Source organism: Solea solea, chromosome 1 (genome assembly GCF_958295425.1).
Source record: "Solea solea chromosome 1, fSolSol10.1, whole genome shotgun sequence".
Classification (NCBI taxonomy): domain Eukaryota; kingdom Metazoa; phylum Chordata; class Actinopteri; order Pleuronectiformes; family Soleidae; genus Solea; species Solea solea.
The window spans coordinates 2,890,975-2,914,093 of record NC_081134.1 but is presented as its reverse complement, the minus strand read 5'-3'; the positions used below and the strand labels follow the sequence as shown (position 1 = coordinate 2,914,093).

The following is a 23,119-nucleotide window of genomic DNA, read 5'->3' as shown; positions in this document are numbered from 1 at the left end:
CCTGTCTCGTGTATTGAAAAGGAGTGAACTTTACGATGGCCAAAGATGTCTGCACTCTGGACAGAAAGTACATCACAGACCACGGAGAATGTTTGAACTCTACATTTTCTTGCAGATTATGATTAAAATATATATCTTAAAGGGCTTCATGGTTGGCGTGGTGGTTAGTGCTCTTGCCTTTGCAGCAAGGGGTTTGCGACCCAGTCAGACACGTCCTTTCTGCAGAAGAGTAGGTAGAAGATGAATATATCTTAAGTGTTTTTAGAGTGGATGAATGGGATTCTTCTCCTTCATAGGGCGGTGTCCTAGTGCCCCCTATTGATGAGCTGTCACTGGCCTTTAGTGACCATGTGTACCATGTCCACCTGCAGCTCTGTTGCAGGACTGGCAAATGCTGTCCTGCAGCTTTGACTGTAGCTTTGGACAGCTCAGTGATTCCACATTAGACATTATATATATATATATATGTGTATATATATATATATATATATATATATATATATATTCTGGATTGAATAATCATCATAACAAGTTGACTTATCCTAAAGTTTAGCAAAACTTAAAAAGGAGCAATATTGAGCAAATTAACCGTGAACTCTTCAAAGATAATTCAATCCTTCACATGCCTTTTACAACAATGAGTAAAAGTGAATTATAGTTGAGGGTTAGGACTAAAAAGTAGAGATGGTTGAAAAAGATTGGCAGCACAAGAGTACAGAACCACCAAATTAAAACTAAAGAAAAAGCTTTTTCGACCCAGAGGAATGTCATCCATTTAAAATCCATACACAGAAACAAAGAAATCATACCAAAGCTCCCTGAAACCAAGAAGATGTCCTTCAACCATTTAGTCCCCAGCGAGTCCACCTATAATACAGTACATCATTCACTTAATCATCGTGTGCAACAGCTTTTCTCTCCACATTTCATGTTTCAGTGCCAGAGCCAGAGCCAGAGCCAGAGCCAGAGGCGAGGTCAAGTATTTATCAGAGGGAATTTAGGGCGCTGAGTATTTTGTCCTGAGGGTTTTCATATTTGTGTCTCTTCCCTCGCAGTAAATCTGTGCGTGAGCCGCCGTGCTGCTTTTTCATTCCAGTTTAATAGAGAGGCGACGTGTAGCTGGAACGGCACAGTCACTTTAACAGCAGCAATTAAGGACCGCCGCATTTATATCAGAGAGGAATGGCTCAATAAATAATGTAAATAATGCTCCATCATAGAGGTTGGATTTTGGTAGTAATGTGTAATATTTGAAACACAAATAACAATCTTAAGCCCAGGCCGCACCACCCCAATGGTCAGTCGTTGGTAGGGATTGGTACCAAAACCTGGGTAAATGGTAAAAGTATCACAAGTATCTTAAGTTAAGTTCATCCTGTTGAATAAGTGGAGGCGAAAGTGGAGGCCAGTGTCTCAGCTAATTAGGTTCAGGGATCTGCATGGTTTTATTATTTGTGTGCTGAAGGAACGGTTTGATGATGAGGCTGCTGCAGGCTGTGGACAGATTTAATTTGAGTTACAGTAAATTACTGAGATGCTGGGGGCATGTTATTACTCATCCAATGAATGCTAGTTTGTGCCTTTTATTTAAAAACAAAAACTGGTTATTTAAGCTGAAAGAGCTCCAGGGAAATATTAGTGGTAACTGTTTAAATAGCAGATATTATGAAACCCCCTAATCTCTTACAGGATTAATCCAGTGTTGAAATTGCTGAGGAGTCTATTTGAAGTGTGGCAAAGCTGCGTCTCATGGGATTTATTTCCGTTTTGTGAGCTGGTTGTTTGCACTGGGAGCAAAGCAGTTACTACTCGCTGAGGATAAATCTGCTGCATCTTTCTTCTTTAGCGTCATTTATGGAAATGTGGAGCCATTAATGGGATCTGATGAAGTCAAGGTTACAGAACCAATGTGGCGTCACCGGCCATGAATCTGTGTTTATTAACCCAGGAACAGGTAGTTACATGACGAGCAGATGACTGCAGTCCATCCATTTTCTATTAGGACCTGCTGGACTGATGTATACTGTATGTTGGAGGCCGTCCCCCTGGAGAAATCTGGATCATGAAAAAAAATGAACACATCCGTCATGCGGCGCTGTCGTCATCAAAGATGACTTGTTGTCTCTTCAAATATCAGAGCTACTGCGGAGGTCATGATGCTTCATCACTGTGAGGCGACAGACTCCGACAATAAATGGATTTTACACTGACAACTCTATTTGCCACAGCTAATATATTAGTTATGGCCGACCATAATTCCACATTATATCGGGAACATTAAACTTAGCAACTGTAGCTGCATTAGTTATCAAGGTCACCGGGCTCTTTCAGTCTCAATTACAGTAGAGGATATTCTCAGAGTGGACACATCGTCCATACACACAGAAAAGCATTTGATTTCCTTCAGTGTAGATAAAATGTTAGTGAACATATGACGCTAAGTTACAAAAACATCATTTTTTCATAGAGTTCTAGTAGCTGACGTGACGTCAACAATTCAATCTATATATATAACAGTTGGAATGAAAACAACTCCTTTTTGGCAGGAAGCAGTGTTCAAATCCAGGCAACACACAGGTTTATACCAGCATAGGAGTTGGAACAATAGGACATGGATGAGGGAAAGTTTATCAAAAAGTTACAGGTGTCGGGATATTGCAAATCTGCAATAATGAAAATCAACCTGCAGAATTATATATTGATATATTGCTTGATACTTACTCAATTTAAAGTGTGCAGTGAACCACGTGACCTGAAACAGCCACTGATGCCGTTCACTTTTGGGGAAGCATTTCCTGCCACCGTGGGACCGTAAAGACACGGAGTCATGTGATGTCTGGAGCTCTGTTCCTGATGACATTGGCTGAGAAACCTGGACAGCTTACCAGTCCATGACTGTGCCAACTTACAGAGCCAACCGTTTTATACCATTCATATTAATGCTAGGGTGTGTTCACACCATTACTTGTGCAATTGTATTCAATGGATGAGTTTTATTTACTAAGATTAATCACGTCAGTACATGAATTATATACATATATATATATATATATATATATATATATATATAATTTATATAAAAATTATATATATATATATATAATTTTTACTTCTATATACTTCTATTTACTTCCATAACCATTGATCCAAAGTATTGTCGTGAACAATACTTTGGATCAATGGCTTACTCTGACTGAAAATGAAAAACTCCAATATAAATTTGAATATTCATCACTATCCCTCGCGTCATCACTTCATATGCCACTGCACAGACTTGGGGTGTGACATATTTTAAACATTATAGGCCTTTAACCTTGTTGAAATACCTGTATTTCAGTTGCCAGAAATGGATTTGGGCTCCTACCTTGTGGCAGAGGGGTTATTTTTCTGTTAAAATAACCATGTTGCATTGGACTATAGAATAGTTTAAACACTGTAGGTCTCTCACCCCATTGTACCTGTTAAAATATATGTAAAGATTGAGTGCAAACTGTAACATGCAGTATTTCAATTGGCAGAAAGCAATTTGGGTTCCTGCCTCGGGGCTGAGTGGATATTTTTCTGTCAAAATAACTAAGTTGCAGAGTCGGAGGTGTCCTCTTTACACACTGAGATATATGCTGATCACAGTTTAATGTCATGTCCGCTGTGTATTTTTTTTATGAACCTGGTGACCACAGCTGTGCAGCCGGCTGCTCCAGATACTCTGCAGCCACCGCTGATGAGAAGAAGCAGGGCCAGTCGGTTGGTATTAGAGCAGAGGACAGAGAGCTGAGTCAGTGGCCATTAAAGACGGAAGGGAAAGGCTGTATTTCAACACAACAAGACAAAATCAGAGCTAAGCCCTTTGAGGTGAAACAGAGGAGGGCGAGCGAGAAAAGGAGTTACACAAATCATATGAACGTTAGAGTCCTGTTCCCACTGGTCAAAAAAACAATTTATTCGCAGGTTTAAATGGCTTTTTAACCAGTGGTAATGTGTTTTATAGGCATTTATTCACATTACTCTGCAATGCACGTTGGTTTTAATTGGCTTCGACTCCAATTCACATTAATTTGAACATTTGAAGAGGTTGGTTGCACAAACTGATTTCTTTGTAGGGATGACACGATACCACTTTTTGTGTCCGATACAATAACGATATAACAAACTCAATTATCTACCGATATCAGTCTGATATACAGTCATTTTTAGCTATGAATTGAACAGAATAGAACAGAACTTTATTGTTTCTTTATTTACTTTTCTCATGAAGCTGTTACCAACACATTTGTGCTGAGTCATTTCAAGTTATTATATCTCCAACTGTGTCCAAATGGCAGATACTGATACTGAGTATGTGATCAGCTCATCCCTAGCGCTTACACAAAGGCTTCATCCACACTACACTTTCATTTGAAAACAGCACTTTCACATTAAAACAGTCAGTGTCCTCATACAAATGGCAAGATTCCACTTTTTCATGTCCGACACCAGTAATGCTATCACAAACTCGAGTATCTTTCGATACGGTTATCAGTCCAATATTCATTAAAGACTTAGCCATGAATGTTTTTAGCACACCTTGGTTTTTAAAGCTCGGGACAGATGTCAATATTCTTTGATTTCATCATCAGCATCACTCGACATTGAGTTTGATGGAGGGCCGGCAGTGTAAGACACAGAATAGTAAGGACTGAGCACTTCCAGTGACTTGTGTTTCCGGTGTGTTTATTATATCACATTCCATGCACAGCTGAAAACACCACAGGTCAAAACAGTCACAGGTAACAGGAACTGTGTTAGTGGCCCTTGTTTAGCTGGTTCACCTAGTCATTTTAGAGGTTATAGAGGATATAACGTATAAGGAGATAAACTTTCAGGTCTGTAGGCTGTCGACGTGTATTCCCTCTGGGTTCCTCACAACTGCAGTGACATTTTCAACTTTTTCCCATTTTATCCCTCAGTGACTCTCCTGCGTGTGTGTGTGTGTGTGTGTGTGAGAGTGCATGGGCACAGGAGACAAAGGAGGAGGCGGGAAAAAAGATGACGGGGGAAATATGGCAGGTGTGATGAAAAGCAAGGGTCAGAACAGGAAGCAAGAGAGGAAGGAAGGAATGAAGGAAGAGGTGGGAGACGGTGATAGAAGCTAATAGTTTCTCCTGCTGAGACGTTCTCTCCTGCCACTACAATTTCACCCCCACCGATTGTTAGAGAAGCAACGCTGTGTTCTTGTTGAGTTCTGAACCGAGTTTCTGCAAGACTGCACATAATGAATATTAATGTCTGCCCCCCAAAAAGTTTAATGAACAGCTTTTCACCTTTGGTTTGGAGCCATGTTCTTTTTGTGTTACTTTGAGTGATACTGAGAGAAACATGGAGTTCACTTTCTTAGTTGCAGGCCCAAATGCATAGTAACAGTTGGACTGCATGCGGCTGAGGATTCTAACAAAGACTGCGTCTTCATACACTCCAAATGTCCTTCAAACATGGGACATTTTACCAAGGCAACGCAGCAGGAGATTGTCCGTGTTCATAACAGCAGGGGTCATCATTATCATCACACAAATAAAAACACTTTGAGCTCCGGTGAAAGATTTAATCTAAAGCTGCAGTGGATACGTTTTAAATATCAACAAACGTGTGTTACAGTCAAACCCAGTGATGTTCACGAAATGCTGAGTAAGCCACAAGTCTCTTCTCAGTAGAGCAGTTTTTAGAGCTTGTGCTGCTTGGTGCCATTAATGCACTGCAAACAGGAAGTGATATTGGTTTATGTCAAGATAGATAGATAGATAGATAGATAGATAGATAGATAGATAGATAGATAGATAGATAGATAGATAGATACTTTATTCATCTCACAGAGAAATTCATAAGACGTAGGTAACTGTCGCAGTTTGATGGGATAAATACTCTGCGATGGACTGGCGACCTGTCCAGGGTGTGTTGACCCCCTCTTACACCATATATCAGCTTGGATTGGCACCAGTGCCCCCAGTGACCCTCATGTGGAGCATAAAGGGGTAGAAGATGAATGAGAGTGAGAGGGTTTCTCAATCCTGGTCCTGAGGACCCACTGTCCTGCATGTTTGAGATGTTTCAGGTGTGTTTTCAGGTGTGTTGGAGCAGGGAAACATCCAAAACATGCAGGGCAATGGGTCCCCAGGACCTACAGTATATCACCAGAACCAGCATGTGTCTTAGGAGGAAGTAGGAAGTGTCCTCGGCATGAAGAGGAGGTCTTATCAGTGTGTGTGTGTTTTATCTTGTGGAAAGGTTGTTATCGTCTGAGAAGAAGGTGGCCAAGAAGCTGTGATCGGAGAAATTCTGCACCTGATCCTCCTTTGCAGAGACAGGGCACTAATAGGAGTCTGTTGGGATTTTTACCCCAGTGAGCTATAATTACCCTGCTCCACAGAAGTTCAGCAGTTCAGGCCAAAAGTTGTGTTTGTGCTGCTCTCGACAGTTTTTTTTTTGTTTTTTTTTGCAAATGACAGTAACTTCTCTCTTGGGTGTTTAAGCAGGTGTTGTGTTGCAGCCTCAGGAAAGCTGAGTTGTGAGTGTGTGTGAGGGGAAGATGGAGAACATCACATTCACTGCAGAGGAGTTTTTTGTTAGGACCATTTATCTTGTAATGTCTCCTGAGGGGGGGATGGCTGTAAAGTAAAACTAAGTAGATGCTTCAACTGTGGCTTCTGTTGTGGTTCAGGGAAGGTGTGAAGAGACTGCACACACAGTGAGTGTGTGTGTGTGTGTGTTACTGCAGCACAGGGAGGATTTCTGTCTCCCTGCTGTTACAGTGCAGTTGTACTGAGGTGTCATTGTCAGTTTTCCTTCACTTAAACCGTATTTCTCTGATAGAGCTTTCTCTTCTTGTCCCCTGAGGACCTTCACGTTCAGATTTCAGAAGCATTTTACTTCCTGTAAATTTGCGATTGTGTGTTCACAGGATTAGTATTCCAACAGCAGGTAAGCACAACCTAATAGTGAGTCCTGAATTGAGAAAATCATTCATATTTGACTAGATTGACTTGAATATTATGTTTATGTTTACCTCACCACCATACAGTCCTAGTGATGTATCTGGAGTTGCCACAAAGGGGAGCCTGCACCTTAGCAGTCATTCCTGGACCACATTTCTTATTTATTTCACTATAACATGCTCACAAAAAGTTAAATGTGTTATACAGTCAAACGTTATGTTACATACAGTATAATTTGAATAAAGGTATGAGAACTGTTGTGCTGAGGAACTTTACCATGAACCAGCAGGTTCAATGTCAATTATTCAATGTGCTGATTTTGTTTAGTGGTATGATGATGAAAATCTTGAGCTGTTGAGCAGAAAGGTGAACTATTTGTATAGCAGCCAGTGAGAGAAGGCAGAATATTTGATTTAAAACCAATCTGTATAATTTGTACCTTTTGTAATGAAATGTGTTGAAATATTAACAATATATATTATTAAATGTTATACTAACATATTAATGGAGGAACCGCTGCAACTGTCATTTTTTTTGGTGTCTTATAGACCCTTGATGGTTAAACACTTTTGTGCGCGATCTGTAATTAACCATCTTATGACCATCATGATAATCAGGCCGCCTGGATTTATTTTGATTTTGTGGCTGTAGCATTGTCAAAAATTACATGGGCCAGACAACAAAAGGCAGATCACAGTTTTTACGGACATGCCAAATACTGTGGGCGACAAGAAATGATCCATCAATCATTACTTTGAAACATCTCAACAAGTTTTTCTCTTGTCACATTAGTAGCACTAGTTTATCTGCTTTATTTGTCCATATTGGTGCACATTAAATGAAAGCTTTGAAGGTTGATTAGAGGACAGAGGACTCCATCTGTTTATGGTTAAGATGGAAAACAAAGTTGTCAAGTTTTTAGACGGCAGAGAAATTGTTTTCAGTCTTTTCTACATCAATGTTTGTTTTCACCAGCCACTATTTTCTAACATAACATGTTTGAAAGTAATGGCTTAGAACATGTGGAAGGGCTGAAGAGGAGAACGTCTGCATTTTTTTACATGGACTTTTAAAAAGTACATTTATTAAAGCATATTTTGCAATGATCAAATCATGTAATCCCAGCTATTTTGGGAGTGTAATCATAATAGGACATATAAAAATGCCCTCCAACAGAAGGTACTCCATATTGCTCAGGCTGGCTGTTGCATAGAAACTGTTTGTAGGGTACAGTAGTAGTTACTGGTGCATTGCAGAGTTTGGAGTTTTATGAATCCCCAGTGTCTAATTCAGTGTTTTATATTTGAAATGAATTAGATTTGAAGAGAATGATGCAAATGTCCTTGTGCCTTGTATTTCATTTAAATGACGGGCGAAAAATGATGTTTTGTGCTTAAGAGACTTACTGTCCTGCTGCTCTCTATTAATAGACATTTGGAGGCAAATGTATTCAAATTATTTACATAGTGCAGCCTGTGAATACGTAGATGTTTTATGATACATGTTCCGCCCTGGAGCCATTTGTAGAGAGTGATGTAGCGTGCAGCCTTCCCTCTGAATCTGCATCTGGTGTTATTATTCACAGTGACTGTTTTTAAACCCAGGCCCCCGTGAAAAGCCCGTTTCTCAGCGGCAACTCTGTCTGCACTCACACGAGTCAAACCTGTCAGTTTGAAGATGAAGAGGCTTTAAACGGCGCTGTGATGATGCCGCTCGCCTCTGTTTTCATCACTTCATTTGCTTGATGCCTGGCTCCCACTCAGACAAGCACTCCGCTGCTCACTGTGATGAGCCACAGAGAGGCGGAGGGCAATAGTTCCCTACTGTTCATTATAGTTGTGTGTACATTAGGACGCTGTTTGTATGGATATATGTGTGGGCATGTACATAATGAGCTTATTATGTATGGTGTTTTCAGACTGGATAATGCTTGAAGGTCAAAAGGGACGTTAAATTATGCAGGAGTGTGTGCTTGAGTCGATCAAAGAACTGAAGAAGATATTCTTGTTGTTTTTGTGCAGCTTAAGTTGAACGTGCTGAGCTTTCTGACGGTGTCCACATTGAAGAGGCAGGAAAAAGACATTATTTCCAGCTGTTTTGCAAAAGAAATCTCTTAATTCAACATGAACGACTAATTAGGTTAACAAATAAGTGACTCAGACAGAGGTGTAGTCCAATGTGTCCAGTTTAAATAATGTTGTATTGATAAAGAATATTTATAAACTTTTCCAGTTTTGAGTAGTACTTTTGTTCGAGTTCCTTTTGTTGCAGTTCTTGCCGCCAGTTCTATTGTTTTTCTCCAGTTTTTACTTCCAAAATTCAAGAAAGTTCAACATCCTAAACCTGTCAATTTAGAGTGTCCAGGCAGGGGAACTCGAACTGGCAACCCCTCAGTCACAAACTAAGTTCTCTTTCCGCTTGGCTATGTGCTACCTTTAAATTCCCAATAATATAATAATACATTTTATATAAAAACTGATTTACTTTTTGTAAAATTCAAGCATTTGAATATTGATTTGGATTTGAACACTCACCAGCCAATTTATTACGTACACCGAGCACGTAATAAAAATGTCAGTAGTAGTTCCCATTGTCGTCCTGTTGCTTTAGTCCAGGGCTCATCCAGCTTTTTGAGACCGAGAGCTACTTGAAAGGTAGAGAATAATTTGTTTTATTAAACTGTCTCTGTCTGTCTTTCACACACAAACACACACGTACTCAGCCATCATCATCATCATCAGCCATTGAAACTGTGCAGGCACCATGTTGGTGACCACTGCTTTAGTCCTTCTGCTTCAAGGTTCCACTTGTTGTGCATTCAGAGACACACTTCTTCAGACCTTGGTTGTAACAAGTTATCTCTGTCAACTGGAAGCAGCATGGTCATTCTCCTCTGACCTCTGGCATCAACAAGGCGTCTTTTATCCGAGACAACTGCTGTGTGAAAATCCCACTAGATTATTTCTGAAATACTCAGACCAGCTCGTCGACACCTTTCTTTTTCATTCTGTTTGAACCTCAGCAGCTTGTGTGTACATGCTGACATGTCTTCAGTTGCTGCCATGTGATTAGCTGATTAGATCTTTGTAATTAAACATGTAGCCAATAGGCATGGACATTTCAGGGCATTATTTAACAAGTATTTGTTGTTCATTCTCCTCTATTATCCTGTTTCCTACAGTTATTAAAATGTTTGCACACTGTGAGATATAACTTCAGGTTTGTGAAATGTTTTCATCTGCTGATGATGAAGTTTAAAACATAACTCTGATGATTCATGATATCCATATTCGCCTTGGCACGGCGCGGTTTCGGTTGGTTTTCCACTACAAAAATACCTACTCCAGCAGTGCTGTCGCTAAATACACCAGACTCCTCTGTTAAATACTGAGATTTTAGACATTTCCCTGGTAATTATTGGAGATTAACCCACATGTTTATGATTGTTAAGTCTTTTTAACTGATCTACAGTTCGGCATTGTTCGGCTTGATTCTTGTGCCGGACGTCTCTTCCTGTGCCGGCACTCTGACCAATCAGTGGCCAGCAGTCTCGCGAGGTCCCAAGCGTGCTGAGGCGATACTATGCGTGACGTCTCCAGACTGCCGGTCACTGATTGGAAGAGTACCTGGTACCAGATACTCTTTTTATGCAAGTGGATATGCACCCGTGCCGTGCCGTGCCGTGCCGAGGCGAGCCGGTGGAAACACGCCATAGTTGATGCTTTTTATGACTGTCACCAGAATGCAGCATCTCAGTTTATCATGTCTCGTCTCTGTGACTGTGTTGTTGTGTTTAAGAACATCTGAAGTCAGTATATGACTGCGGGCTGTTCTGAATGCTTCGCTGTTGGTGGGAGCAGTCTTGAAGCCCACTGGAGGTAGAGGTTGTGCAGATTAATAAAAATGGACGTTGATGTTTTTCTGCTTGAGGATGATTGTTGTCACTTGCTGGCGCCTCATTATCCTGCCCACCGCTGTGTGCTGTGAATGGACCAATCATTCCGCTCAGGTCTGAACTCTGTGTGTTTGTGTGGCTCATGGAGCTCTGAAGTGCGGGAGCCTCAGTTCACTGCTGTTTGTTGGGCTGATGGATGGAGCTCATCAGTATTCAGGGTCTCTGGTGCGGACACTTTGTTATTCAGTAGAACAGTAAAGAAGTGGACAATGCAGGTGAATGAGCTGTGGCCTTCCTCACTGTCTCTGGAGTTAGTCTGCTATGTCAGTGGTGATTAAATTAGTTTGACGCTGTTTGTATGTGTGGGAGTGAGTGAGAGATAGTGTGTGTGTGTGTGTGTGTGTGTGTGTGTTGCCCTTGAGTCTCTTGATGATTGATGGATATTAGGGCTGAAAAAATCAATTATTTTCAAATCAAAATCTCTTAATTGTTAGGGTTTCATAGATGCTTCAATTATTAATTGATTCATTAATTACTAAATGAATCACCAACTACTTTGATCATCCATCAGTGTCTCTGCTCCTCCACGACAGTAAACGCTTTCTGTATTTTATGGACAAACGCAAATGGATTAATCAAGAAATTTGTCAAGAGATTACGTCGATAATGAAAACAACGGCTCATGGAGCGTAGCAGTTAATACTTTGATGGTGTCGTAAAGTAATGCTTCATTTTGAGATCAAATGAAGTTGCAATATCCCACCTGAGGTGAAACCATGTTGAAAAAGAAAAAGAAAATAAATACCTGTTTCTACAGCAGCTCAAATAAACCAGATTCTTAAAATGCAAACCAAGAATAACCACATTCATTCTCTTGGGAAAAGGGAAGGTGAGTAGACGGAGCCGTCTGTTTGTTGCAATCTGCAAACTCACCATTAGATGTCACTAATTCTTACGCACTGGACCTTGAACACAACAAGTGACTGTTATTCGTGGCTGGTCGCCTGCGATACGCTCTGCGTTAAAGGGTTAATTTGAATGAATTGGCCTTTTATCAGCGTTGCAGGGTCAGTGTCGACCCTCGGTGGAAACATTTGTGTTTGTGCTTCACTGCCCACACTGTCAGAGACGTCCACTCTCACAGACCAAACCCCCACTAAGAAAAACTGGCCCCTGTGGTTTTTAAACGCCGCTTTCACTGAATGTTACCACAGCAAGGCTGCACTCTCACCACACATTATCACCTTGGGGATTACAGCACTCTGCGCTGGAGAGCCCTGCCTCTCATTTCCTCTCTTCACACGACTGTAATTCCCCCACTTTTTATGCTGATTGCTCAGTCAACATCCACACGAGCAAGTGTCTGTCAGCCTAAGGCCTGTAAGTAGAGCTGGAGGAACTCTGATCATTGTCTGCTTGTTAGACCAGTGAAATGAAATGTGCTTGAGGCTTAAACCCACTTATGGTCCTAATTATAAAAGCATTGAAGGCGTAGTGTAAAGGATGCTAAGTGACACCTGCTGCAAAAACAAATGGTTCTTAACTAATATTAAACTCAATTAACCCTAAATAACTATACATATATACATATATATGTATATATATATATATATATATATATATTTACATATATACAGTATCTATACACAAATATATATATATATATATTTGTGTATAGATACTGTATATATGTATATACACATATGTTCATAATATAATATAATATATACATTGTAAATAACTGCCAGATATTACAAGTTATTCTGTAAAAAATGGCTAAAACACAGGACATTTTCTGGCCCTTTTATGGTTAAAATAAGCCTCAACAAGTGCAGATGGACATTTTATTTTGAGGCTTAGGTTTTAAAGGTTTATTTCACTATAACTATGGAAAAATAACATCCCTGTTGTGTAATAAGACGCAGGTGAAAACAGAACCTTGGAAACACGTGATGTCACAGAGTGTTTACCGTCAGTGTGCGTCTGATACTGAGAGGCAGATGAAGACCTCGTGCTGTGGAGATGAAGCTCACTGACGCTGACACAGTAATCGAAGCTCCAGCCCTGTTGTCAGAGTTGGGCGTCAGTGTGAATCACAGTAATTGGCTCTTGTCTGAATGATGTAGATTAGAACAACATCCATTAACAGAGAGGCTTCAAATGTAGGCGGCGTTAATTTGGCTTCACAGCTTAAAGTATGAATATTTATTTGGCTGGTGTTCATGAAAGTGTGTGTGCTTGTATTTATCTTTTTGAGATCCAAAAAACGTACAAACTTATCTTTGTGGGGACATTTTATCTAGATTTTAAGGGGCTTTTTCAGGGTTAAGACCTGGTTTTAGGGTAAGGGCTAAATGGCTAAGGCACTTAGTTGTGATGGTTAAGGTTAGGTTAAGGGGAGGGGCTTGGGAATGCATTATGTCTATTAAAAGAAGTTTGTGTTTCTGTGCGAGATACAATTACACTGTTCATAGCACAGAGCGTCTCACAAAACAAATCCTTATTTTTATGTATTATCTACTCTTTTCTATTATCTATTGTAATTTCACAGTTGAATGAAAAATCAACAAACAACTACAAAGTATGAAGTTTCTGTTCCAGTGGTATTCATAATTGGTTCGACTGATTATTTTTGCATCCAAACGGTCATATTCATGTAAAAAAACAAACAAATAAATAAATAAAAAGAATCTAATCATGAAGAGCAAGATTTTGGGGCCAGTAAATTCCTGCAGCACTGAATCAAAATGCTGTTTTTATTTCATCTCCGTGAAACAACTGCGGCATCTCTCTATTTTTTCCACATTGCGATGTTGACTATTTTGGGATTTATCGTGCCGTGCTAATAATTTCGATCACATGTGCATATTTATGGCAGAATATGAAGGAGAGGCCAATTAAAAACACACTCAGTTACTGTTAATTAGCGCATTATGTGTGATATTATGTTGTAATTGCAGCCGTTTGTCCGTAAACGATGAGAGTGTGTTCACACATGAAGGTTTCGTTCATCTCCACAATGTGACAAGATTACAACTCTCATTCATCCATCAGCGCCAGAGTTACACCATTCATTCATCAAACTGGACGTTATTACACTGTTGGTTCATTCATTTACTGAGAGTCCTGTTCACACCAGGGCCGCGTTTAACTTCTCCCCGCACAATTATGACTCACAAACAGGGTTTGGTCTGTCGTTTATATCACTTTAAAGGAAAAGTGCAGCCTTCGCTGTCACAAGGCCGTAAAAAATCCCACTCTGAAACTTTTCTCTGGTGAAGTCCTCTGATAATTTAGAGATATTACACTTTCATCTCACAACATCAGTGAGCTCTTGTCCTGCAGTTTCTTTTTCTTTTTTTAACACCTCAATAGTTTCTCACTCTGTCTTCCTGCTGTGTCTGAGCTCAGTAGGTGAGTTTTTTTTAAATTTTTTTTTATTTAAGCGCTCTGCTCTCTGGAGTTTGAATAGACGCTTCTATTCAGTTATGTTCATGATTTATTTTTACTCGTCTATATCAAGATATTTCTGTTCCACCCTGCTGTTGTGGAGTTATCAATGTCCACAAAGGGACTGCATTGTAAAGTCAAATGTAGGGCTAAGAAAAATTGATTTAAAGAAGCTGCAATTAAATAATATTCTACAGGGATGTTGATGAGCCAAATGCCTTCAAACCAGGGTAACTTGATGCTTTACAGTGTATTATGTATGCAGCATATACCTGACCCACGTTTTTGTTGTTAATTGCTTTAATAGTATGGTTGAAAAAACTTTGTTATTATTATTAAAATTCAATTTATGCAAACTTGTGTTCATATAATTTGAATTAATATTCAAACATTCTTGTTTTTGTTTATTACACAGAAATTAAACAAAATAATAATTAAACAATCAGTGCAAAATTATACTACAGTGACATATTTTCCCCCAAATCATTCAGCCACACTTAAATACTTATTTTTCACTTTAGTGACATCAAACCTGCAGCTGCTTTTACTGAATCAAACTGAGACTCCCACAGTAACTGCTGCAGCTTCTGACTGAAAATGTGCACTTTTCAAAATCTCTTAAATTTGCTTCTCTCACTCCAAATGAGTGAGGCCATGTCTGAATATAAACATGTGTGTGTGTGTGTGTGTGTGTGTGTTCTACAAACATGTCGTTTTTAGGACTTAAATATCAACCCTCAGTTTCATTTCTTTGTCATTTAATAACGACATCTTACAAATCACTTTTTCCTCTAACACGTATATCAGCCAACGTATCACAAACGTTTGACTCCGTTGTATTAACAGCAACCGCCCCACAAAAATACTACTTGGAAGTTCTAATGTTGTCTTTTTCTTCTTTGTGATTGGCTGACAGACGCATGTGACCGCGCACTGGTGTCCAATCTGCCGCCGTCGTCCTTCCGGAGCTCCTCGCAGCTGTCCAGCAGCCACGCACCGGGCTTCGCCAAGCTCAACAGGAGAGAAGGTGAGCCTGATTTTTTTGATTTTTCCATTCATGGATTTGGAGGGCAGACTATAGCCAGGCGGAAAGAGAACTTGGCTTGTGACTGAAGGGTTGCCGGTTTGAGTCCCTGTCAGGTCAAGGCTAGTAGGGGCTGAAGAATCCCCATTGCTCATTGTTAATTGGAAACTTGAAATTGACTGCAGCCACAGTGGGGCCACATCGTTGTGCAGGTCGAAAAGTGTCTGCCCTGTCTGTAGCGCCCCCTAGAGAGGGAGAAGCAGAAAGAGGAAGCAGAGACTGACTGACTGGATGTCAGCGAGGAAGAGGAACATATTCATCTGCTTCTCAAAGACTGACGGGTAACTGGATGTAGACAAGAATATAAAGAGAATCAAAGTCATTTCACAGAGAAAAAAAACAACAATCTATTATATATTTTTGTCATGCTCTTCGTATCGAGGGTAAATTTATTTCTCTTTTTCCGTCCAGCATGAAAGCTCAGTATGGAGTCTTGTGCTGGATTCAGATGTGAGGTTTTGACAAAATGAAGATCAGGCTTTGTTGTGGAGATTCCTGCAGGGAACAAGCTTCCCTGCTTTTTTCAGACTGACTTTATCGAAGCCCAGACTCAGCTGGGAGGAGAATGATGCGGGAGTGATTTTCACCAGCGCGTGGAAATGAAGTTAAGGTCTGCAGAACGATGCAGTCGTCGGGTTAACTGTTGACTCTTTTGTAACACACCATTGACTAATAACACAATACATGTCACAATACTGTGCTTTTTGCAATCATTTATATATCGCAAGACACAGTCTCTCAGTTTAAAGTTCATTTTTTGGCCTTTTTTGGCTTCTTAAATATTAAATTTCTTTTGTGTTTGTGTAATTTGACCCTAAAAAAAACTTGACAATGGGCATTAATATTTTGCCAGTGCTTCAATGAACTTATCTCACAAGTCAGAGTGATGATATTTGACTTCTGAGCTAAAAATAAAATTAATTAAATTGAATACATTATTAGATGAATAAAACGTTGAATTATATCTACTGTATACGCTTATATAGTGTTTTACAGTTGAATATTTCATCTTATATTTAAATCTGTGGGGTGTTTTTTTCTCATTATTTTGTAGTCGCTCAATCCATAGCAAAGCGAACACTTTTGTTTTGAAATCTTGTCATTCATGTCATTATTGCTCATTTCCTGGATGATACAGCACTGTGCAAAAGTCTCCGGCAACCGCCTGCTTTGTTGTTTTTTACATGTTAACCTTGCTGACGCAAAAACCTGATTTATGGTCTGTCAGATTCTGTGAAACGCTGCAGTACGATGCGATAGTCTGAAGTTCATATTTCCCACCCGTCCAACATATTACATACATCAATTAAAGATGTGTGATCACTGCTTCAGGGTGACATTCAGTATATTAGTGGTGACGATAAATGTTGTACAGTGTAAAGTGTAGAGTCATTAGATTTACCTTCAGGACTACCGTCGTTACATTGTCAGTAATTAGAAATAATAGGGTCAGAGGTCACCTTGAGGTCAGGAAGCAGCGAGCTAATGTTTTCTTCACTTAAAGCACAGCTGACATTTTCTGCTCTTCCAGTAATTGAAGGAGGATGAGACGATGCGATGTGAAATGATGTCAGAGACATAATGGAAACTGAACCTTGAATATTTTCATTTTATACAGTAACTAGATGGAAATATAATATAAAGAAGCAGTAGATTATTTTTAATCAGAACAATATTACACAGCAGACACTCACACAGAGTGGTTTAAGAGTCACTGCTGCAGTGTTGACATATTCTCCTAGTCTGACATGTCGTGCGTAGATTAGGAAAGAGGTGTGCGTCACGTTTCCTCCGTAGGAACATTGGCACAGCGGAATTGCAGGGAGAGCGATCCCAGCCACTTGCTGAGAAAATCAATGGATAAATGAAAGTGTCCGTCTAATTTCCACCACCTGCTGCCGCCGCCGCTGCCTCCATCACTCTGCCTCCTCCAGGTCTCTCTCTCTCAGAGCTCTGAGGAGCAACTTTGCTTTCAATTCATTAACCCACCGAGTTTATCAGAGTCTGAGAAAACCACCCACACAGCACCTTTACAAGGGATTTAATCAGACGCTCCCACAGTGGGAACCTGCACTGTATCACATTACACATGTTCAGAGGTTGTTGTGGTTTATGTCCAGTGAGAATCATCCATTACATTATGTACCATCATACATTAGTACAAGGAAGGTAGATTTAAGAAGCTGTACAAAGACAAAAAGAATATAACACATAACAATTAGAAGTTAACTTTTTAATCGGCTGTAAAATGATGCTTTTCTAAATGTAAATGTATACATCTGAACGAGTGACTGTTAAAAAAGGAGGGCGATGTCAATCAAACTGTTACACGCAGGGCGACGCCTCCCTCTCGCTGTGGGAAAAGTCACAAATTATAAAAGTTTTTAAAAATGAAAATGAAACATTCATGGAGAATAAATAAGTTGTGAAAATAATACATTGTGAATTGTTGTCAGCAGAAGGAGATGAGAAGCCGTGATAGTCAAGTGTTTGGAGCCAATCGGCCTTTTATCAGAAACCTGGACGATTTCAGTCTCCTCACTGGTGTCTCTTATTCTCTTAATTGGTTTTTATCCTTTTTTGATTCTCATGCTCTTTTCTCCACGTCCGATTTGTCCCCGTCCCTCTCGCTGTCCTGTACTGTACAGTTTGTCCTCTGCTGCAGTCATTAGTCTCACTCTGTCTTCTGTCTGATTTCCATTTCCATTGGCAAGAACTAATTTAGTCAGCTCTGCCTTCTTGCAAAAATGTTAATGGCTGTGTCCATGTTTAAACATTTTCTTTGTTCGCCGGGCGACGCTGACAGTTATCGCAGATGCAGCTGCAATTACGCTGGAATGGACTTGCAAAGAATTATTGCGCCACATTAGGCATTTGTCCCCAAAGAGTGAGGTTTGAAGGTGGAATTAAAGTAAGTTGGAGCCCGTAATGTGGTGTGAAATAATGGCTTGTTAATCAAGAGTGGAAGTTTGGATTCAGTCATTATCTACAAAAGGTTTGAAAGTTAATTTCAGATAACTGATATTTCACTTTTTACACACATGCAATTTAACTGTTTTATCCTGGCCACAAGTTCCCAGTGAAGGCGATTGCTATAAATTAACAGCGTTCAAAAAAAAATTCTTAAACTACAACTTAATTTATTTAAAACAAAGTGCTGGCCAAAGAAAAAGTCTGACACCACTCATACCGTACCGGACTGTACCATTTTACTCTGGTACCCCAAGGGAAGGGTGTCAGAACTGGAACGGTACCATTCCTAATGGAAGCGCAAGAAAATAAGTACCGAAGCTAAGCATTCCACTCAGAATAAGAAATAAAACACAAGACAGGTACTAAAGCTAACATCAAATCGATTTAACACACAAATGGAGACCAAAACCAGGTCAAAGAAAGCCGTTAGATTTTGAAGGAATGGAAACATTTCCTGTTTCATAGTCTGCTGCTGCTGCTGTCACAGAAGCAAGTCACCATGAGCTTCCTGTGTGCTGCTGTGTTCGACTGACATTTTATCAGGCTGCTGAAATGACCCTCCAGACTTTGTATTCTCATGCAAATGACCAGCGCTCATTCTTTGCCCAGCACTTTCAGCAGGCTGCCTGTTACACGACTTTACAAAGGCCTTTCTCTCTGTGTAAGCTGCTTCTCGCTCGCTGTGCTCCTTTTCTTTCAATTTATTTTTCTGCCTTGTGTGGTCTTTTCCTTTCCACCTGTCTGCTCCCTTTTACCTCACATCCAACCGTGTCTGTCTCTCTCCAGCTGCCTCACAAAATATCAATGCACTGTTGACGTTGAAACAGTAATTTGCTTGGTTATCTATCTCTTTGCTACTCATTGGTGAAGTGGTCAGGCTTCGTCAGCTGCACCTCGTTATTTTACAGTCAAAAGTTGAAGGGATTTAACCTTTTTTTTGGATCACTTTAATGAGCAAAGACCATACCATATCAATAACTGACTGGTAACTCTTATTGTGGCCCTTAGAATAATCCATCCATCCATTATCTACCACTTTATCCTCCACCAGAGGATCGCAGGGGTTGCTGACATAGGGCGATAGGCGGGGGACAGTTCGCCAGTCCATCGCCAGTCCATCACAGGGCCACGCATAGAGACAAACAACCATTTTTTTAAAAAAAATAAAAATGTTATATACTTTATTAATCCCCTTAGGGAAATTATTTCTCTGCATTTGACCCATCCTAGAATTAAGAGCAGTGGGCTGCCACACTGAGTAGCGCCCGGGGAGCAGTGGGGGTTGGGTACCCCAGCCCTTTCTTTGGCCTGGTGGGGACGTGAACCGGCGACCCTCCGGTTACAAGCCAAGTTCCCTTTCAATTTAGTGTCCAATTTACCTAATCCCCATATTGCATGTTTTTGGACTGTGGAAGTAAGCCGGAGTACCCAGAGAAAACCCGGGTCTTCTTGCTGCATAGGCAAGAGTGCTAACCAACCAACCAACCGTGTGGCCCCCTTAATAATAATAATAATAATAATAATAATAATAATAATAATAATGATGATAATATTAATAATAACAATAATAATACTAATAATAATGTGAGACAAGCTATAAAAACACTAAAAATACACTGCATACTAATGGGCCACATTAATACAGACAATAACTAAGAGCAGTTCTTAAAGGTTCATACTTCAGTACAGTCACGGATGTATTTAGGGAGGAAGATCCAGAGAGAGGGGACAGAAGTAAGAATGAATGACCTCTTATGGTGAGACTGCAGAATGCACCAAATGGAGGACTCCTCTGTGCACCCCTCCCTTTACCAATCATGTCAGAAAGAACGTTGTCATCAGTAGGTGTGTGGTGTGTAGTCAGGTTCCCATAGAAAGAGATGATTTAGAAAACCTTTATAAACACATTCCCCTTAAGATGACTAAAGCCTGTACCGGGAGCTGTCCACTTCCACTATCACTGCTGCTGTTTGTGTTGGTTTTTGTGGCCTTAGCTATTCTCCTCTGTGTATGCAGTAAGCTTCTGCTGCAGGACACATGCTCTGACTGGTTTGTCTGTTGCTGTAAAAACATGGTGGCACAAGATGGTGGACTGACAGATTTGTGGGTAGAATATATTCAATGTCTGCTAATGAACCCGTATGAATTTTGCACACTTGTACACGAGGCAGACGTTCCCACACAGACGTCCTCATTGTCCTCTTATTTGTTAGGCTGAAATAATAGTTTCATCCCACTTTCGGCCATTTAACGTGGTGATGTCACACTCTTGACCTCCATTAACCTGCACTCTTCTCAGTGGGTGGTTTGTTGTGGTGGTGCAACAAACACTGAGGAGAAAAACAGCGAGATGTCTGTGATTCAAAGTGACAGCCGTGACAAAAAGCATTGAGGGCGTCAGCCATCACTTCACCTCAGTTATATTAGCTTCAGTTCCACTGACAGGCTGGACACACTGAATCTTTGTAACGCCTCTCAATCTCCCAATCGTTTCCCTCAGATCTCTTTCTCTTTCTCCTCTACAGGCTAATCTCCACGGCTAAATGTCAGAGCTCCTGCTCTTTTCTGTTTGCCTGTCACTGGACACGTCTGTTAGTCAAGTTCTTATTAGCTTTGGCCTTTAGCTCTTGAAAGATCATGTTCCACCAGCCACCAGAGCGACACTGATTTATTTTTTTCACTGCAGAGCTTTTTTTCCTTGGCCTACCAAGACATTAGTGAAGGTTTGGCGCCTTTATAGTTACCAACAATTGGCAAATTCAAGCCATTAGTCAAGGAGTTCCTCTAATTTTCATTCACACAAAGATGATTTAGTGAATTAGTGGCATGTTTGCAACCAACAAAATACCCTTTGCCTCACACTCCTCATTCAAGTAAATGTGTAATGTGTCACTATTAAATGAGCTTGTTGATTAACATTCCCACTGCCAGTGATTAGTCAAAACCAATCAGAGAAAGAAGAAAGCAGCAAATTAACACATTAGCATGTTCACCTGGTATTTTTGTTCCCACCACTTTCAGTCAGAGCCGGCTGATAAAAACCTGCGTCATTTGTGCCAGAAAGGGAGTAAATGCCGATGAAACATCAAAAACCTGTTCAAATCCAGGATTTAGCCGGGCTTCTTTTGCCCATTGAGAACGGGGTATAAGTGAGAGCGCACACAAGTGTTCCCACAGAGTGTGGGATTTACTCACATCTAACGGGAACTTGAAAACCCGACCAAATATCTGCTCATCCTGGTGTGTGATATCATTACGGTGATATTCAGACCAGTGTATACAAAATACAAACATGAACAGAGGTCAATACAGAGACAAGAACAGTTGCTCAAACCTGCGTGTTTGCATGTGTGTGTAGGAAAATGCTTTGTCAGGCCAAAATGACAACACAGAGCTCAAACACCAGATGGACAAATTATGAGAGAGGAGACTGCTGACTGGCATCCCACTGAGCACGCACACACACACACACACACACACAGGTTTGTGCAACTCTGTACTGAATTCTAGTTATTTGGACGGAAAAATCTAAGCCCAAACCCAACCACCTTTGTAATCTTAGCCCTAAACTTAAGCAGTTCCTCAGAAATGAGGTTCTGACCTCATCAGGATCAGCCTTTTGGTCCTGATGAGGTCAGTGTTTATGCCAGAAAAGAAGACTGTCAAGAGGTTACACATACTTACTAACACACAGTACTTGTACTATAAAAGATCCAAGTAAATATCAAGAAAAATATAATAGAAAAAAAAATAGATCGTAAAGAAAGGAGAGTAATGAGATACATTCAGGAAATATATTCCATTAAATCCATTTTTTTTATTATTATTATTTCATTTCAGTTTCATAACAAAGCAGATTTGAGCGAGGGTGAAAGGTCAGGCAAAAGGTTATTTCATTTCATCCCCGAATGTATGAAAATGTAACAACAATCCTCTCTGTCTCCGTGCAGGAGCCGGAGGTTGGTCACCCCTCACCTCAGACAGGTATCAGTGGTTGGAGGTCGACCTGGGTGAACGCACCAGGATCACCGCCGTCGCTACTCAAGGTCGCTACGGCAGCTCTGATTGGCTGTCGTCGTACCTGCTGATGTTCAGTGACACGGGACACAACTGGAAACAGTACAGACAGGAGGACAGTACCGGGGTGAGTCCATGCCACTGTGTCACTAATTATCTCCGCAACAACAGACAAGTTACACTTATTCTCCGTCCTTGTTTGGTCTTTATTTCCCCTCAGGGATCAATAAGCATCAGCACACATTGTTTTGTGCTTCTCATTTTGGTGATGTAGAGTCGAGCAGTGCCAGAGTGTGTGGCTGTCTGTATGTTTTATGGATAAAGTCAATCAGCGCCAGTTTACCGCTTCATTCATAAACACTGAACCCTTGCAGGAGCTCGACTGAGCACACAAATAATTCAGCAGCTGTTGTGATGATGAAGGAGAGATGCAGGAATAGACTTGTTCGCTTCATGTTTGTTTTTTGTTTCTTTGTCTTGTTGTGCTCTTTGCTGTCTGTACGGGTTTGGCTTATTTTAACCATAAAGGGCCAGAGAATGTAGTAATAATTTTCAATTTATGGCTGTTATTTACAATTTACTGCATGTTAAAATAGTGTATTAACAATTTAAAATGAAGAAAAACAAAAACCCACTGTAGTTGAAAGAATGGAAACTATTTACAGTTGTTTTTCTAACTCTTTCCTCTCTCAGTAGAACAATATTTCTCATTTTCCTCCAAGTACCACCAGAGGA

The 23,119-nt window shown here is 40.3% G+C and overlaps 1 protein-coding gene across 3 annotated transcripts in view; it reads left to right on the top strand.

Annotated features, from left to right (window-relative positions):
• Nucleotides 1–23,119, top strand: part of LOC131466757 (contactin-associated protein-like 4) — an 86,018-nt gene that overhangs the window by 10,270 nt on the left and 52,629 nt on the right. For all 3 annotated transcript variants that reach the window (XM_058640199.1, XM_058640205.1, XM_058640213.1), the window contains 2 exons: nucleotides 15,227–15,337; nucleotides 22,318–22,511. In XM_058640199.1, the coding sequence (XP_058496182.1) occupies nucleotides 15,227–15,337; nucleotides 22,318–22,511 (305 nt within the window). The remainder of the gene's footprint in view (nucleotides 1–15,226; nucleotides 15,338–22,317; nucleotides 22,512–23,119) is intronic.